The 18622-nt window shown below is 55.8% G+C and overlaps 1 protein-coding gene and 1 non-coding gene across 8 annotated transcripts; both read left to right on the top strand.

Moving 5' to 3' along the window:
* Positions 1–311: 311 nt before the first annotated feature.
* ERCC2 (ERCC excision repair 2, TFIIH core complex helicase subunit) lies at positions 312–18590 on the top strand. 7 transcript variants are annotated; one of them, XM_057710980.1, is made up of 23 exons: positions 312–1085; positions 1418–1517; positions 2532–2609; positions 2692–2754; positions 2932–3045; positions 6405–6521; positions 6609–6725; positions 7060–7183; positions 7279–7375; positions 7462–7595; positions 7681–7849; positions 9821–9939; positions 12667–12736; positions 12830–12899; positions 12993–13094; positions 14825–14888; positions 15425–15546; positions 16973–17065; positions 17164–17236; positions 17430–17500; positions 17603–17746; positions 17876–18019; positions 18458–18590. In XM_057710980.1, the coding sequence occupies exons 1-23, from the start codon at positions 1081–1083 to the stop codon at positions 18548–18550; spliced, it is 2283 nt and encodes a 760-aa protein (XP_057566963.1). In that variant the 5' UTR covers positions 312–1080; the 3' UTR covers positions 18551–18590. The 7 variants fall into 7 exon arrangements, 5 of the variants coding, with proteins under 5 accessions (XP_057566963.1, XP_057566961.1, XP_057566960.1 ...); XM_057710978.1 differs by having other exon boundaries at positions 12830–13094; positions 17430–17746; XM_057710979.1 differs by lacking the exons at positions 312–1085; positions 18458–18590 and having other exon boundaries at positions 1149–1517; positions 17876–18358.
* Positions 4533–4671, top strand: LOC130839410 (small nucleolar RNA SNORA46). The gene has a single exon (XR_009049816.1). It is a non-coding gene; the product is annotated as a small nucleolar RNA SNORA46 (small nucleolar RNA).
* Positions 18591–18622: the final 32 nt, after the last annotated feature.

The raw sequence follows: 18622 nt of genomic DNA, 5'->3' as shown, positions 1-18622 counted from the left end.
ACAGTCCAGTGGGGGAGACAGAACCATCCCTAGACATTGATGAATCAGAACGGGCAGGGTTGGGATGAGGGTGGGATGGGGAGCAGCTCCTGGCTTAGCTGTAAAGCCTTGGGCAAGTTTCTCTCTCAGACTCAGTTTTCTCACCTCTAAAGTGGGGATAATGACCCTTACATCAACAAATGACATCACAGTTACACAAATGAGAATATTCTTCCAAAGTTAGGCGAAGTCTCTGAAAATAGGTCCTAGGGAGCTAGTAGAACTCATGATGGTGGTGGTGGGGGGGGTGTGGGTGGGTGTTGAGCCAGCTGGTGAAGTTGCTGACATGACCCTGAGCCTTAAGAGATGCTACAAAGATGCTCCTTGCAGTACCATGTCCGAGGAGAACAAACTGGGAAGAGCAAACACACGTGACATCAGATAGCCGGGAGTAAATCATGGTGACGTCTTCCATTTCAGAGAAATCTGTGCTCCTCGTTCCGCATTCCAGCCCCATCTTGCTGCTTACTCCTCTGCTTTCCACTTTCCTTTTTGCCTGCAGAGTCATCTGCCCCACCTTCTACTGCCTCAGCCCTACTCCTCACCTTTAATTCTCAGAGATGACTCCTCCTCCAGGAAACCCTCTCTGATCCCCCCAGGCTGGGTCAGGAGCCTTGTCCAGGTTTCCCCATTCCAGCCCTGGTTACTTTGTTGGGGGGATAAGGAGGGAGGACATCTTAAAACCAAGAATATAATAGAATGAAATGAGTATGTATTCGCTACTCAGATGATCTGGACTGATGCAGGAAGACCGAATCCCAGGGACTGGGATCGATTCTCTCGGTTCTCTTCCTTCCATGTTTTGTTCTTGGTATTCGGCGATCCTCTGCGATGCCTCCGGCACAGCCTCTCCCGGAGCCGGCCCCCTCCCATTGCTGTGCGCATGCGCATTGTCCCGCCCCGGTGGATTGACGGGAGGGATCAGCCAATGGCGTCGTGACGAAGGTGGAGAAACGCCTCGAGGAAGCCCTGCGGATGCTGCCTTGACTGAATATTCATGAGGGAGGCGGGCCGACGCCGCTTCAAGCTGCGACCGGCGCCATGAAGTGAGAAGGGGGCCTGGGTTCGCGGCTTGCGGGCCGGCGCGGGGGTCTGGAAAATGCAGGGACTAGTCGGCAGGCCTCGGGTCCCTGCGGGGCGAGGGGAGGCTGAAGGGGTGGGGTGGGGATAGCCGCGGGGACCCATGGGGCGGTAGCGGGGATGGTCAGAGACGAGATGCCGAAGGGACCCGGAGGCTTCTGGAGAACTGGGGACTCTCCGGGGGGACCAGCGGGCCGGTGCTGGGCCGGTAACCCCTCTCGGTCCGACGGCAGGGGAGTGTGGGGGCTGGAGAGGGGCGGCGGGGACGGGAGACTGACCCGGCAAGCCCCGCCGCCAGGCTCAACGTGGACGGGCTGCTGGTCTACTTCCCTTACGACTACATCTACCCGGAGCAGTTCTCCTACATGCTGGAGCTCAAACGCACGCTCGATGCCAAGGTGGGTGGGCTGGGCCCCTTGCTGCCCACCTAACGGGGGGAGGCGGGAGGGCTGCCACACGTGCGTGTAAGACTGAGATTGCAGGACGTCTACAGTTTAGAAATCTGAGGTCCTTGAGAAGCCAGCATTGTCAAACTTGTTGTTTCAACTAATAATAGTTATAATAGGAGCAGCGGACATCAGAGGCTGAGCTGCTCAGTGGTTGGTTTAGGAATATAGAGGCTTTGGAATCGGCTACCCACAGCTGTGTGTCCTTGGGTAAATCACTCAATCGTCCAGTTCCACAGTTTTCACCTTTGTAAAATCGGCGTAGTAATAGTAACTACCTCAGCTTAACGTGAGGGCTGTAGGGGTTAATTCACTAGGTAAGGCAGAGGTTCTCAACTGGGGACCATTTTGACCCCCAGAGGACATTCGGCAATGTGTGGAGACATTGCTAATTGTCAGTGCCAGTGAAGTGGTGGTGCTGCTGGCATCTAGTAAGTAGAGGCCACAGATGCTGCCAGACATTGTACAGTACACAGGATAACCCCTCACAATCAAATATTATCCTGTCCCAAATGTCAAGAGAGTTGAGGTTGAGAAACCCAGATTAAGACACTTAGTAATAATTCCGGGTACAGGGTAAGTGCTGTGGAGGTGCTTACTAAATTAAAATAAAAAAGGTTCACTACATATCAAATACTGTACTAGCTATTTAACCCTCAGTTTCTCACTAATTTCCTCATAGTCATGCTATGAAGAAGAGCTTATGAGGCTCATTTTCAGAGATGAGGATACTGAGGCCCCAGAGAGGTTGAGAGGTCTCGCCTGAGACCACTCAACAAAAGTGACAGAAGTGGAGTTCAAATCCCCTGCCCCTGGGATGCAGACTTTTGACGGCTGTGATGTCCTGCTATTCCAAGATGGTCGCATGCGGGCCGTGGTGGGGGGGGGGGGGGGGGGGGGTCCCAGAGGTTGTGTCCCTGAAGTTTTGAGAGCCTGCGTCTTGTGCCTCCTGCCCTCATCACACAGGGTCATGGAGTCCTGGAGATGCCCTCAGGCACTGGGAAGACAGTGTCCCTGTTGGCCCTGATCATGGCGTACCAGCGGGTAAGTGACCCGCTGGGCCCGCTGAGGGGGAGGATGGGGGAGGCTGGACAGGGACCAAGGCTGAGTCCATTGTCATCGGCAGGCGTATCCACTGGAGGTGACTAAACTCATCTACTGCTCGAGAACTGTGCCTGAGATTGAGAAGGTGGGCCCAGGCCAATCCCAGTGCCCCTTACTCTCCCCTAATCCAGCGGTCCCCCTGGTGGTTGCTGTCACAGCTTTGGGTGCATGCGGGAAGCTGGGGAAGGAGCTGGGGCATGTCTGGGCAGAGGCTTGGGCTTTCCATGAGGCCAAGTCCTCCCTCCCTTATCAACTGAAACAGGTGATTGAAGAGCTTCGAAAGTTACTCAACTTCTATGAGAAACAGGAGGGTGAGAAGCTGACATTTTTGGGGCTGGCTCTGAGCTCGCGAAAGAACCTGTGTATTCATCCCGAGGTGGGTGCCCATTCCTCCCCTCGCCCTGAGCCTCAGGGTGGAGGAAACTTCCCTCCCACCAGGAGTCCTAGATCCCCATCCAGACCAGACCTCTCAGGAGATGTGCAGGGGCCACACACAGAATTCTCTTCTCACTCATCAAATGCTGACCCATTGTTCATGGCCCAGGCACACCTCCTCCGGGGAGCCTTCCCACTTCCCCCAGCCTGAGAGAGGTTAAAAAGGCTGCTTCTAGAGTATGGCAGGCCTGGTTTCCTGATTCTGAAATGTACTAGCCGTATACTCTTGCATAGTCTGGGGCTCAGTCCTCCTGTCTGTAAAATGGGGATAATTAATGACCTACTTTATACAGTTAAGATTGGTCAAGGGGGTGGGGGCTGGGCAAAATGGGTGAAGGGGTCAAAAAGTCCAGACTTCTAGTTATAAAATAAAGAAGTCATGTAATGTACAGTGGACCCTCCGTATCTGTGGATTCAGAACGCATGGATAGGGAGGGCCAACTGTGCTACGCCACTTTCTATAAGGGACTTGAGGGACTTCCCTGGTGGTCCAGTGGTTAAGACTCCGAGCTTCCCCTGCAGGGGGCACAGCTTCGATCCCTGGTTGGGGAACTAAGATCCCATATGCCATGTGCAGCCAAGAAAGAAAAAAAGAAAAAGGGACTTGAGCATCTGTGGATTTTGGTATCCATGGGGCAGACCTGGAACCAATTCCCCCTTGGATAATGACAGATTGAAAGTTTCTAAGAGAGTAGATCTTAAAAGTTCTCATCATAAGAAAAAAAAATTGTAACTGTGTGGTGATAGATGTTAACTAGACTTATTGTGGTGGTCATTTCCCTATGTCTACAAGTAGCAAATTATGTTGTATACCTGAAACTAACATATAATGTTACATATCAGTTATATTTCAATAATAAAAAAAGATTGGGCAAGATAATGCATGTATAGCCTTTAGGATGTACAAAGAGCTAAAAGAATGTTAGAAACTGTAGTGATATTAAGATATATTAATATGTGATACATAGAATATTAGTTATTATTATTATTATTTTAAACGTTTATTTTCTTTTTGGGTGCGTTGGGTCTTAGTTGCGACTGGCGGGATCCTCTGCTCCAGCACGTGGGCTTCTCTCTAGTTGTGGCACACAGGCTCCAGAACACATGGGCTCTAGCTTGCAGCATGCAGGCTCTCTAGTTGTGACCTGTGGGCTTAGTTGCCCTATGGCAGATGGGGTCTTAGTTCCCCGACCAGGGATCAAACCCACGTCCCCTGCATTGGAAGGTGGATTCTTAACCACTGGACCACCAGGCAAGTCCTGGTTATTATTGAGTTATATTCCAAAACCATTGGGCTCACTGTGCACCAGGCACCGTTTTACGTGCTTTAGTGTGGTAATTCTTGGAATGTATATTATGTAATGTTATTTGTAAGAATGTATGAGAAATACTAGAGATGATGGGGGATGATTAAAGAGCAGTGGCCCCAGCACTGTGTTTAAACCGGCAGATGGGAATCCTCCCCATTCTTGGTGATGCTGTCGTGCAAAATAATCCCCGCCTCTTTCTTGCTGCACAGCCGACTTTGTGCCATCCTGCTGTTGCTACGTGGAATTAAGGAACATAACAGTCTTTATCTGATAGCAAGGATTGGGATAGATGAAAGCGTCCACAGACCCTGGAGCAAAATTTCAAGATGCTTTCTTTTATTTTTTATTTATTTTTAATTAATTTTATTAGTTTTTTTTGGCTGCGTTGGGTCTTCATTACTGCAAGTGGGCTTCCTCTAGTTGCCGCTAGCGGGGGCTACTCTTTGTTTTGGTGCACAGGCTTCTCATTGCAGTGGCTTCTCTTGTTGCGGCGCAGGGGCTCCAGGGTCGCGAGCTTCAGTAGTTGCGGCACACAGGCTCGGTAGTTGTGGCTTGCGGGCTCAAACGTGCAGGCTCAGTAGTTGTGGTGCACGGGCTTAGTTGCTCTGCGGCATGTGGGATCTTCCTGGACCAGGGATCGAACCCATGTCCCCTGTGTTGGCAGGTGGATTCTTAACCACTGCACCACCAGGGAAGTCCCAAGATGCTTTTTTTAAAATAAAAGTTTAAATTATGACTTTAAATTTAGAGCCGCAAGTGAGAAGGAACCGTGTAGTGAATGGATGTATGTGTGTGCCCAGAACACGCTCAGGTGGTGGTTCTGTCCCCTTAGGAAAGTAAGAAGTTGAGAATTGATGAACTGGAATAGGTTTTCTGGAAATGTGATAAGTGTATATGTAGTATTCTACTGTATTTCAGGACGGTGTCCTAGTTGTCTCCAGACATGTATAGTGACCTGGATAATGCTAAAGATTGCGACAGAGATTTCCATCTTGGTTTTGTCCCTCCACATGCCTGCTGCCTTGGAAGGACTTAAAAGCATAGCTATAGTCTTCATTTGGATTGAATTTAGTTCTTTAAAACAGATTTGCCATTGGGTTTCTGCTTCAATCCTAGCTAAAGTTTTCAGAGTCTTACGATACTTTTCTTTAAAACGTAAAACAAAATTAAAAAAAGATAAAGCAGTTATCTTTTTTTTTTTTTCAGATTCATTAAATTTTATTTCTACATTTTGTTAGATCATTATAAGGTAACATATCTGGATCATAATATTTTAGCTCAAAACCCAAATTCTATTCTTTAACATATTATGGCCTTTTAGTATATACAATTTTTATTTGTACATGCTTTTTTTTTTTTTGATTCATATGCTGCCTGGGTTTTTTCTTTTTTTTTTTTTTTTCTTTCTTTTTTTGGGGGGTACACCAGGTTCAATCATCAGTTTTTATACACATATCCCCATATTCCCTCCCTTCCTTGACTCCCCCCCCCTTGAGTCCCCCCCACCCTCCCTGCCCCTGTCCTCTAAGGCATCTTCCATCCTCGAGTTGGACTCCCTTTGTTATACAACAACTTCCCACTGACTATTTTACAGTTGGTAGTATATATATGTCTGTGCTACTCTCTCGCTTCGTCTCAGTTTCCCCTTCACCCCCCGCCCCCTCCCAAAAGCAGTTATCTTTAATCTACATGCTAAAGAATCTTCAAGGCTTAATTTTTTTTTTTAATTGAGATATTATATAGGGCTTAAAAAGAATAAAGAGCCTAACAATTGTATCAGTCTTACTTCCCTGCAGTAAGTTTCCAGGTGTCTTCACTGTTTAATAATGAAGCAGGTTGAGGTGTGCGTTTTCCACAAATGCCCGTCTCACCCCGGTTGGGACAGGACGGCCTCCCATCCCACCTAGTTGTTAGGTGTTGAGCCCCGGGTTCAAGGAGTGGTGGGGCTTCTCGGCCTGTCTCGGTGCTAAGATGCTCCCTGGCCCCCCAGGTGACACCCCTGCGCTTTGGGAAGGACGTCGATGGAAAATGCCACAGCCTCACGGCCTCCTATGTGCGGGCGCAGTACCAGCGGGACCCCAGCCTGCCCCACTGCCGCTTCTACGAGGTGCCTGCAGGGCAGTGGGGAGGGAGGGAGGGTGAGACCGCTAGCCACAGCCAACCTCCCTGACCCCCGGGTACCCTTTCACCCCAGGAATTTGATGTCCATGGGCGCCAGGTGCCCCTCCCCGCTGGCATCTACAACCTGGACGACCTGAAGGCCGTGGGGCGGCGCCAGGGCTGGTGCCCATACTTCCTTGCCCGATACTCAGTGAGGAGGCCGGCAGGGGTCGGGCAGAGGGGCGCGCGTGAGGGTTACAGGCTGCCTGCCTACCAGTCTTGTCTGTCTGTCTAGATCTCCCTATTGGTCTGTGCCTGTATCTGTCCGCCAGTCTGTCTCTATCCGTTCACTTATATTTATGCCTTGCCTGTGTCTGTCTTTGCCTGCGTGTCTGTCTGTCCATCTGTTTGTGTCTCTGTCCTTGCCTCGCTTCCGTGGGCCTCTGGGGGAGTGATGCGGAGTCATGGTGTGGACGGGGGTGGCAGGGCCCGGGGGTGGGCGCTGGCAGGGGGGCTGGGGTAACCCTACCCCCCTCGGCCCCCAGATCCTGCACGCCAACGTGGTGGTCTACAGCTACCACTACCTCCTGGACCCCAAGATTGCCGACCTGGTGTCCAAGGAGCTGGCCCGCAAGGCCGTCGTCGTCTTCGACGAGGCCCACAACATCGGTGAGGAGGGGGCCAGGGCGGGGAGGTGACGCCAACCCCTCAGGCTGCCGCTGCGTCCGCCTGCCTGAGCCCGGCCGTCGCCCGCTCTCCTCCAGACAACGTCTGCATCGACTCCATGAGTGTCAACCTCACCCGCCGGACCCTGGATCGCTGCCAGGGCAACCTGGAGACCCTGCAGAAGACAGTGCTCAGGTGGGGACGCCACGGCCGGGAGACCCTGGCGACTGCCCTGCCCCCACAAGTGTCCCCAGCTCTTCCCACACGCCATCTCCCTGCAGGATCAAGGAGACGGACGAGCAGCGTCTGCGGGATGAGTACCGGCGCCTGGTGGAGGGGCTGCGGGAGGCCAGTGCCGCCCGGGAGACCGACGCCCACCTGGCCAACCCCGTGCTGCCCGACGAGGTGCTGAAGGGTGAGCCGCCGCCCACCCCCGTGTCCTGCGCCCCGGCCCCTCATTCCCCCGCCGGCGGCGCCAGGCTGAGCCCCTCTCCCCACAGAGGCGGTGCCCGGCTCCATCCGCACGGCCGAGCACTTCCTGGGCTTCCTGCGGCGGCTGCTCGAGTACGTCAAGTGGCGGCTGCGCGCGCAGCACGTGGTGCAGGAGAGCCCGCCAGCCTTCCTGAGCGGCCTGGCCCAGCGCGTGTGCATCCAGCGCAAGCCCCTCAGGTGCGGCCCCCGAGGCTGGGTGGGCGGGGTCCCTGCGGGGGTGGGGTCACCATGTCACCAGTATCCGTAGTAAGGGAAGAGTGGGGGGGATGTGTGTGTGACACCCATGGGTCAGAGCCGGCAGCTACGGGGATGAGGTCAGAGCTGGTCTTGGGGCCCTGGGTCGGGCAGGGGCCCAGCAGGCGGGGCATGGCTCCATCAGAGAGTTTACCTGGGGAGAGCTTGGTGCAGGGACTGTGTACAGAGGGGTGGGCAGGGAGGGGGAGCTGATGGGCGGCGAGGCCCCGGTCCTTGTCAGAGCTCAGAGGTGTTCCCACGCCAGACCCCGGGGGAAGGGGAGGGAGTGGCCCTGGAGAGGCGCTCCGCATGAGGCCCAGCAGGGTGGGAGCTGGGAGAAAGTGCTGTGGCCCGATCCACCCAGATCCCTGTCTCCTCCCAGCAGTGCCGCTCCTTATCATTCCCCCAATCCGAGCCTGTGGGCAGGAGCAGCCCCTCAGTGTAGTCTAGGGGCCAGGGTCGGTCTCCCCATCACAGGGCAGGCCACGAGTGGACCTGGGAGTGGGAACGGAGCTTCCTGTGCTTTTTCTTTGCTGTTCTGCATAAGTCATTGGTCTTCTCTGAACCTCAGTGTCCTCCTTTGTGCAATGTGTAGGGAGTCAGCCCCTTTACTCCCGGGTTCCTGTGGTGGCTACGTGGCAGAGCGGTGCTGCCAGGAAGCTGCCTGGTCTTGGGCACTGAGGACGAGCTCAGTGCTTTGCAGCCCACAGCCCATGCAGTCTCAACACAGCAGCCTCCTTCCCTGGCAGTCCAGTGCAGGGGCGAAGACTCTGCGCTTCCACTGCAGGGGGCACGGGTTTGATCCCTGGTTGGGGAACTAAAATCCCACATGCCCCACGGCCAAGAAAAAGAAAAAAATACTGTCAATACAGGGTCCTTGCCTCATGCTACAGATGAGGATGCTGTGTCCCGCAGAAGGGACGCCATCGCCCAGGGCCACACAACACTGTGCGGGGTAGTTGTGACTCGAAGCCCGGCCTGTAGGGCTCCAGAGCTCCTGGCTGCTCTGCCTGAGGGGGAGGGGAGTCCTCAGTGTGGCTGCACCTTTCTCCCCATAGTGAGAGACTTGTGAGGACAGAGGGGATTTTAGCCACACGATACATGTTCTGAGTGCCTGCTCTGTGCTGGGGACACGTGGCGACTGAGACAGCCCTGGCCCTGCCCTCCTGGGGCTCACAGTGCAGTTGGGGAGACAGACCCGTCCCAGACAGGGACGACCGAGGGCTGGGGTGGGGGAGTCCTGGGGTGGGGAGGGAACACAGAAGGGGGCACCTGATCGAGCCTGGGGTGTAGAGAAGACAGACTTGAAGGAAGGAGGTTCAGGAGGCAGGTTTTAAACTTGACTGTCCGCCTGGCTCCTGCCCGATGGCCTGTCCCCGAGGGGTGAGAGCCTCGAGCTAGGTGGGCTCGCATGTACGTGAGTGCTGTTGACAGTGTGTGTAAGGCTCTGTGAGGGTGTGTGAGACCGTCCTCTGTGAGCAAGTGGGACTCTGACGCTGTGTCACCTAGGGTGGCGCGTGTGACTGAGACATTGTGAGAGGTGTTGGGCAGGAGTATTTGACAGTGTGGCCATGCGGGATTCACGCTGGGATGTGGGATGCAGGGGTGGTTGGGGGTCTCCCCTTTTGACTGAGAACCTGCGGACAAGAATGACCTCGTGTGACATGACCATGGGACTCTGTGGGCAGTGTGATTATTGCTCTGGGTGAACCCTTGTGCGGCTGTGGCCCCCGTGTGACATGCAGTTGTGCAAGGTGGGGACACAGAGGTGACTGACACAGACCCAGGCCCTGCCTTTACGGAACTTCCAGGCACCGGGGGAGACGGTGCGCGAGCACGTGCGCTGATGGCGAGGAGGGGGCTGCTGGGCCCTGCGGCCACTGCCTCCCCTCACCCCGTCCTGCCACCCACCAGGTTCTGCGCTGAGCGCCTCCGCTCCCTCCTGCACACCTTGGAGATCGCGGACCTCGCTGACTTCTCCCCTCTCACCCTCCTCGCTAACTTTGCCACGCTGGTCAGCACCTACGCCAAGGGTGAGCTCGCGGCTTCCTGCCTCTGCCAGCCCCCCACCCCCCACCCCCGGCAGCCGGAATCGGGATCTGGCGGAGCTTAGAGGGTCGCCCCTGCGACTTGGACAGGCAGGACCTCGTAGGGCTCGACTCGGGAGTTTGAGCTTTATTTTGAGGGCAGGGGGAGCCACGAACAGCTCTCGAGTGAGTGAGCCTCGTGCTCAGATTTGTGTTCTCCCAGGTTCCCTGCGGCTGCAGAGTGGCGAAGGATGGGAGTGGCAGTGGCGGGAGATGCGGCTGGGGAAGTTCTGTGGGCTCCACTCACACCTGGGAGGGGGGCTCCGGGGTTGGTCGCTCTGCTCCCGGTGGCGCTGGGAAGCCGTGGCAGCTTCTGAGCGAGGGAGAGACCATGTCAGAGTTGTGCTTTAGGAAGGTTCTTCTGGCAGAGGCTGGCCCAGGGCGGCAGGAGAGCACAGAGGGGCTGGAGAGAGATGTGGGAGCTAAAGAGGCCAGGACCTGATGCCTGGCTGCGTGGGGCCTGGGGGAGCGGAGTCGAGGAGGACGCTCAGATTTCGAGCCTGCCGGGGAGGGGGCAGTGTTCCCTCCCCTTCCCCAGCTTTAAGCTGGCTGAGGGCTCCGTCTGATCCCCGGGGATTACTCCTCTATCCAGGAAACTAGGTCAGGCCTGCCTGACGTCCTGTGGCCCGCCCTGGCCTGGCCTGGCCTGGCCTTGGCAGGAGGACAGAGAGTCCGTCCCCCCCACCCCAGGGCCGATCAGCAGCAAATCTCACTGAAGGTTTCCTTCTGTGTCCATCCTTCCTTCCACCCTGTCTTCCCTCTCGGTCTTTCTCCTGTCTTCCCCGCTTCCCCATCTCCTAGCACCTCACATTCTTTACCTGGAACTTTCTTCCCCATCTTCCTCAGCCCCCACTGTCTCCTGCTCATCCTTCAGTTCTCAGCTCAGGAGAGACGCCGCCTCCTCCAGGAAGCCCCTTCTGGCTCCCAGGCTGGGGCCAGGCCCCCTCCTCTAGGCTTCCCATCCCAGCCTTGCCCACTCAGAATGGTCACTCCAGGGGGCCAGGTCTGTGTCCCCATCAGTGGACTGTGAGTCCGGAGAGGGTGGGACCGGGGCTGTCTTAGTCACTGCTGTGTCCCCAGCACAGGGCTTGCCGCAAAGGTCTTGTTGATTTTTTTTTTTAACTTTTAAAAATAATTTTTTTAAGGATTTAAAAGAAAATTTTTTTTTCCAAGCTCTTTATTGGAAAGTAATTGCTTTAGACTCTTGTACCAGCTTTTGAGGTACATAAACATTTTTTAAATTAATTTTATGTTATCTATTTTGGCTGTGTTGGGTCTTCCTTGCTGCGCATGGGCTTTCTCTAGTGGCGAGTGGAGGCTGCTCTTCGTTGTGGCTCATGGACTTCTCATTGCAGTGGCTTCTCTTGTTGCGGAGCACAGGCTCTAGGCATGCGGGCTTCAGTAGTTGTGGCACGTGGGCTCAATAGTTGTGGCGCGTGGGCCCAGTTGCTCCATGGCATGTGGGATCTTCCTGGAGCAGGGCTCGAACCCGGATCCCCTGCATTGGCAGGCGGATTCTTAACCACTGCGCCACATGGGAAGTCCCCATTATCCAGTTTAATCCTCTCAATAACTCTAGGAGGGAGGAACTATTGCTCTCCCTTTGCAAAGAAACTTTGCAAAGAAGCCTTTTAATTTTTACTAAGTGAAATTGATTATGTGGATTCATTCATTCATTCTTTATTTGTTCAATAAATGGGCCAGGGCTAGCACTGGGGAAGTGTCAGGAACCAAGAAAGACCTTATTCCTGACCTCCCAGAACTTACGTTCTAGCAGGAAAGACAGATAGCAAAGAGACAAACATAGGTAAGGAAGATAATTCCAGAAAGGAAGATAGTTCCATGTTTGTTTCGTGTTGGAGAACACCTACAGTGGCCAGGGTGGTGCTTCTGAGGAGCTGACGTTTGAGTCTAGTTCCGAATGACCAAATGGAGCCAGCCACCTTGGGAAGCTTTCCAGGCAATGGGGCAAGTGCAGAGGCCCTGAGGTGGAATGAGCCTGGTGGTTTTGAAAGTTAGGCAGGAGGCCTGTGAGCAAGGAGGAAATGGGGTCGGCATGGCAGGATCCCACAGACAATTCTGGACCCTGGGAGGAGTGGGGGTGGGGGGCTTCTGAGCAGAGGAGGGATGTGGCCTGACTCAGGATTTCACAGGGTCCCTCTGGCTGCTGTGAAGGGAGCAGGGGTGGGAGTGGAGATCCCAGCAAGGAGGTGACTGCAGTGGTCAGGCAGGAGGTGATGGCGGCTGGACTGGGTGGAGGCAGGGGAAGTGGGCAGATGGCAGCTAGGCTTTGGAAGCAGAGCTGACCGGCCTCCTGATGGCTTAGACAGAAAGGTGGTGGGAGAAGGCTTGAGGCTTTGGCTTGAGTGGCAGGGTGGGCCCCTGTGATCCCGAGAGAGATGGGTGAGCCCTTGGTGCTCGCGGCTCAAGGTCCTCTGAACGTTTGCACAGGTGTCGGCCCTGGGGAGGAGTGGGCAGCTTGGGGTATATTTTGGACTCGGATGCTTGGGTTGTAGGTTTGGGCCGCTGGTGCCTGGGCCCTGGGCCCATTCACTGAGGAAGTGGGGGGAGGGGGTCTGGGGTGGGAGGGAGAAAGTGGAGGGCAGAGGTGGGGGGTGGCCTGGGGGGCATGGTCATGACTGGCGCCCAGGGAATCTCACCGGCCCCCTGTAGGTTTCACCATCATCATCGAGCCCTTTGACGACAGGACCCCGACCATCGCCAACCCCATCCTGCACTTCAGGTGAGACCTGACCCCAGAGGGGGTGTGAACGGACCCCAGGGGCCCGGCCCCCACCCCAGCCTGGCTCTCGCCACTCTCGTCTGCTCCTCACAGCTGCATGGATGCCTCGCTGGCCATCAAACCCGTGTTCGAGCGCTTCCAGTCCGTCATCATCACATCAGGGGTGAGGACCCTTCTGGCCCCCAGCCCTCTCCTCGGGGGTGCTTCTGCTTCCCGCCCAGTCCTGCTGAGATCCCTCCTGCTGTCCCTGCTACAGACGCTGTCCCCACTGGACATCTACCCCAAGATCCTGGACTTCCACCCTGTCACCATGGCAACCTTCACGATGACGTTGGCGCGGGTCTGCCTCTGCCCCATGGTGTGTGGGAGAGGGTGAGGTGATTGGGGAGGGGAGATGGGAAGTGAGGGCCACCTTTCCTCCCTCTGCTCCCACCACTGCCCAGGCAGGAGAGTTTTAACAGCTATGGGCATGGATTTCGGATTCAGGCAGACCTGGGCTTGATGCTACTTCTCTCTGTGAGTGTGACACCCCAAGCCTCAGTTTTCTTATCTGTGAAATGGGAATACCCCCTCCCTGATCTCCCAGGGTAGCTGAGGGGATTTAATGAGATAATGGGTGTGAAAAGCTTTTGTGGCCCAGGGCCTGCTACTTCGTTAACTGGTTTTGCCCGGTTCATCGTCTGGCTGTGACCTTGGTATGTGACCCTTCCACTCTGCCTCAGTTCTTCTGTTTGTTTGTTTGTTTTAATTATTTTTAATTATTTTTTTGGCTGCATTGGATCTTCGTTGTTGCACACGGGCTTTCTTTAGTTGTGGCGAGCGGGGGCTACTCTTTGTTGCGATGCCTAGGCTTCTCATTGCGGTGGCTTCTCTTATTGCGGAGCACAGGCTCTAGGCACGTGGGCTTCAGTAGTTGTGGCTCAGGGGCTCTAGAGCACAGGCTCAGTAGTTGTGGCACACAGGCTTAGTTGCTTCACGGCATGTGGGATCTTTCCAGACCAGGGATCGAACCCAGGTCCCCTGCATTGGCAGGTGGATTCTTTTTTTTTTTTTTTTAACTTATTTATTGGCTGCGTTGGATCTTCGTTGTTGCACACGGGCTTTCTCTAGTTCTTGCAAGTGGGGGCTACTCTTCATTGTGGTGCACGGGCTCCTCACTGTAGTGGCTTCTCTTGTTGTGGAGCATGGACCCTTGGCACGTGGGCTTCTATAGTTGCGGCACATGGGCTCAATAGTTGTGGCTCATGGGCTCTAGAGCACAGGCTCAGTAGTTGTGGCGGACGGGCTTAGTTGCTCCGTGGCATGTGGGATCTTCCCAGAGCAGGGCTCAAACCTGTGTCCCCTGTATTGGCAGGCAGATTCTTAACCACTGCACCACCAGGGAAGTCCCTCAGCCTCAGTTTTTCTCTGTAAAATAATCATAACACGAGCTCTCTGTCTGATATGTCAAGTCCCTGAGCCAGATGTTTTAGACTTGAGAATTTTCCAGACCGGAAACACTCCCAGTGGGGTGTGGGCAAGTCCCTCTGGTGAACGTCGTATTTCAGCAAACATTTTGACAAGTCAGACTAAGGAAGGTGCGTCAGGACTCTGCACAGGCTCAGGGCAGGCAGGTTTTGCTGCCGTATGAGTTTGTGCCAAACTTAAACATCTGGAATTTCCAGAGTGTTTGGCTTTTGGAATTGCCCTTCAGGGGTCAGGGAGTGGTGCAGACCACACACTGCATGGTGCTTTTGTGAGGTTGCTGGTGGGGTTGCAACCAGTGGCTGTCGAGGTGGTGGTGAGGGGCAACTTCCTGGAACCAGTTGGCCGGGGCGGGCTAGAGGGTGCTTGCTGGTCAGTCAGACAGACACACCTGGGTTCAGTTCCGTCTCTGCCATTTACTTGCCGTGTGACCTTGGGCAGGGGACATGCCTTCTGTGAGCTTTAGGTCACTCATCTGCACCACACAGGTAACAGGGCAGCTGAGGGTTCACTCAATGACACTGTCTATGAAAAGCTTAGAAGAGCGCTAGCAGGCAGCCTGCGCTCACACATCAGAGTGGTTGCTGCCGCCTCGCTCACCGTGACCTCTCTCGCGCTCTCCAGATCATCGGCCGTGGCAATGACCAGGTGGCCATCAGCTCCAAATTTGAGACCCGGGAAGATATCGGTATGTTGCCCACAGCGGGTGGTTTGTGTGGGTCCCAAGGGGGAAGGTGGATCAGTCAGCATGGGCGGGGTCACGATGCAGTAACAAATCCCCCCAAATCGAAGTGGCTTTATGCAGAGGTACTTCCTGCCCACAGTACCTGCCGTCACGGGTGGGTGGGGACCTGCCCCACGTCTCTCTGGGAACCTCCGCCCCTGGACACATCACTCTGGTGGTGAGATGTGATGGGAGGGATCGTGGTGCACTGTGAACTGGCCCGTAAACATTCTCACCTGGAAGGGCCACGCGGCCCTTTCTGTACTGATTTCATTGGTCATGGCAAGTCACAAGGCCATGCCTGACGTTTAAGGGGGTGGGGGGCACAGTCCTCCCGCAGGTCTGGAAGGAGAAGCGGAATCTGCGAATAGCCCTACAGAGGCCTCCGTGGGGTTTCTAGGAACCCAAGTTCAAGACCAGCTATTAGACAGGAAAGCTCTGATAGGGAGTGGGGAGGAGGATCGAGGCCGGAAGAGAGTCTAACCTCTGACCCCTCACAGCGGTGATCCGGAACTACGGAAACCTCCTGCTGGAGATGTCCGCTGTGGTCCCTGATGGCATCGTGGCCTTCTTCACCAGCTACCAGTACATGGAGAGCACCGTGGCCTCCTGGTATGAGCAGGTACGCCCGGCCACTCACTCCCCGGAAGGCCCTCTCCCTCCTCCTGGCTCTGTTCCTCTGTGTTGGCTTCATTCCTCGTGTTTTAAATGGTGACATGTATCATAGGTGACAGGACAGCATATAAAACACAGATGGACAGTTAAGAATAAAGTGTTCACTCCTCTCCCGACATCCAGGTTAAGAACTAAGACGTGAGTGGCCTTGCTGGGCCCCTTCCTCAGAGGCAGGCCCCTCAGGAGAGGTGACCACACCTCACCTTATGGGTTCCTTGTTTCCTCTTTGCTGTTTTGGGGGGTTACCCCATGGCTGTCCCTCCAGCACACATGGCTTGGTGTGGAGACACTGGGTAGCAGGTGTGACTCTAGCTGGGTGCTGTGTTATTAGAGGAAGGTTCAGGAGAATTAAGGCTGGACACAGACTCGGGGCAAAGAGCCTGTAGGGGCCTCTTCTGGGGAGTGTGTGGGCGAGGTTGTGGGGCATTCTGGAAATGGGGCTCACCACAGCTGGGCACTGGGCACCCGACAGGATGTGGGTGGCAGAGGGGCACCCTGTCCTTTCTGACTCTGAATGCACCACGGGCCCAGCTCTCAGGGGTGAATTGGAGCAAGCACTTCTTTGGGGTGAGAAGCGTGAATGTGGTTAATGTGAGCACCAGGGAGGGTGTGGGAACCTCTTCCACACACAACCAAGACCTTGATCTTGTCCTCAGACAGGCTCTTTCCCCGCAGTGGGAAAGGCAGCTGTCAGCCACCTGAGCCCCACGACCTGCGTGCCTTTTGTGCCTTAAGAAAGCTTTGTCTACCCCAGGGTCACAAAGATTGTCTCCTGTGTTTCCTTCTGGAAGCTCTGTAGTTTTATCTTTCACATTTAAGGTCTGTGAGGTAACTCAGATTCATCTTTGTGTATGATGTAAGGCAGAGGTCAAGATTCATTTTTTTTTTTCCCGTATGGAAATCTAGTTGCTGCAGCCCCTTCTACTGAAAAGGGCTCTCCCCACTGAGTGGCACAAGTGACTGTCTGTTTTGTCTCACTGGTCCGTGTCTGTCCTTGATCGGTCCCACACATCTATTACAGTGTCAAATATGAAATCTCAAGGCAGGCTCTGATTGGCTCTGCCTGGCCCGCATCAGCCTTGCCACTAATCCCCAGCTGGGGGGGTGGGGCTGGCGTCCTGATGGGCCATCTTGAGCCACATGCCTGTCCCATGTGTCCAAAAGATGGGACTTGGTTCCCTCCCTGGATCACAGGGTTTTCCAAAGAAGTGACAGTGCCACCACCCTCCCCAGGTCTCCAGTGGGCAAGCCGAGGCTGGGGGAGAATCTGCGTATGGGAATCTGTGGCAGAATTGAGTTTACCCAGGACTCCCCTGTCCTTTAATCCACCTCTGCCAACTCACACGCTGACCTCCCTGGTGTCCTTCCCTAAGGGCATCCTCGAGAACATCCAGAGGAACAAGCTGCTCTTTATTGAGACCCAAGATGGGGCTGAGACCAGTGTCGCCCTGGAGAAGTACCAGGAGGTGGGTATCATGGCGGGAGTGGAAGGTCCAGGGTGGAGAGGGGCCACGGGAGGCAGCCCCGAGGTGACGCACGTCATGCCCTGGCCTCCCCCACCCAGGCCTGCGAGAATGGCCGTGGGGCCATCCTGCTCTCGGTGGCCCGAGGCAAAGTGTCCGAGGGAATCGACTTTGGTGAGTGGACTAGGCTCTCCCCCTCCAGCCCCGCCCCACGTGCCTGAGTGGCCCTCTGGCCATTTCTGTTCCCCCAGGGGACCGCCCACCCACAGCCTGGGCACGTGGGGGGCCTCCCCCCGTCCCGCTCATATAGCATGAGCTCCCGGGCCACACGAGCTCAGCCCTGCCGCTCCCCTCCTCTGCCCCACAGTGCACCACTTCGGCCGGGCCGTCATCATGTTTGGGGTGCCCTACGTCTACACCCAGAGCCGCATTCTCAAGGTGAGCAGCGCCTGGGGGGCGGCAGGATGTGAAGGCCTGTCAGGCTCTCCCCTTGGGACGTGTGTGAGGAAGGGACATCGCCCCCCATCTCCGCACCCGCAGGCGCGGCTGGAATACCTTCGGGACCAGTTCCAGATTCGAGAAAATGACTTTCTGACCTTCGATGCCATGCGCCACGCGGCCCAGTGTGTGGGTCGGGCCATCAGGGGCAAGACAGACTACGGCCTCATGGTCTTTGCCGACAAGGTGCGGCTTCAGGGGCCCCCGCCAACCAGGCTGGTCCCCCGGTCATTTCCCAGATGGGGAGGGCCAGGCCGAGGGTGCCCGGGCTCCCCCTGCCAGCGTCCCGACACCCTCCCTCCCTCCCACGCACAGCGGTTTGCGCGGGCCGACAAGCGGGGGAAACTGCCCCGCTGGATCCAGGAGCACCTCACGGACGCCAACCTCAACCTGACCGTGGACGAGGGGGTCCAGGTTGCCAAGTACTTCCTGAGGCAGATGGCTCAGCCATTCCACCGGGTGAGCCCCAGGCGCCTAGGCTTCTCTTCCAGGAAGGCCCCTGGCTTTCTCCCTGAGCCCCCAGCCTGCCCCCGGCCGCCGACAGAGAGATCTGTGTGCGCTCTCGTGCCAGGTCTGGGAACTGCCGGGAGAGTCGAGGGCTGCAGAGTCAGCGTGCGTCTGCAGTGGGCGCCCTGAGCAGGCCGTGGGGCCTCGAGAAAGCCACTCCTCGGAGCTCGGACACAGCTCTCGAGCTGCCGCCTCCCTCCATCCCTCTCCCCCTCAGCCCGTCTTCTGTTTACAGGGATGGGATGCCCTGTGATATACGGGTGTTTCAAAATTCAAGCATCCTGTCCTGTAGCCCCGGGCAGGCCATCTCCTGTCACTAGGGGCCGCGTTGTGGAGCCCTGTGTCGGGAAGTGTGGCAGCTGTCTGACACTCCTCCTCCCCCCACTCCAGGAGGATCAGCTGGGCCTGTCGCTGCTCAGCCTGGAGCAGCTGGAGTCGGAGGAGACACTGCGGAGGATAGAGCAGATCGCCCAGCAGCTGTAGCTCGAAGTGGGGGCGGGGCCATAAAAGGTGTTGGCCGTGACTCCTGAGTCCTACCTGGCCCTGGGCCTGGGG

Source organism: Hippopotamus amphibius, chromosome 16 (genome assembly GCF_030028045.1).
Source record: "Hippopotamus amphibius kiboko isolate mHipAmp2 chromosome 16, mHipAmp2.hap2, whole genome shotgun sequence".
NCBI classification, from domain to species: Eukaryota; Metazoa; Chordata; class Mammalia; order Artiodactyla; family Hippopotamidae; genus Hippopotamus; species Hippopotamus amphibius.
This window is presented reverse-complemented; position numbering and strand designations above follow the sequence as displayed.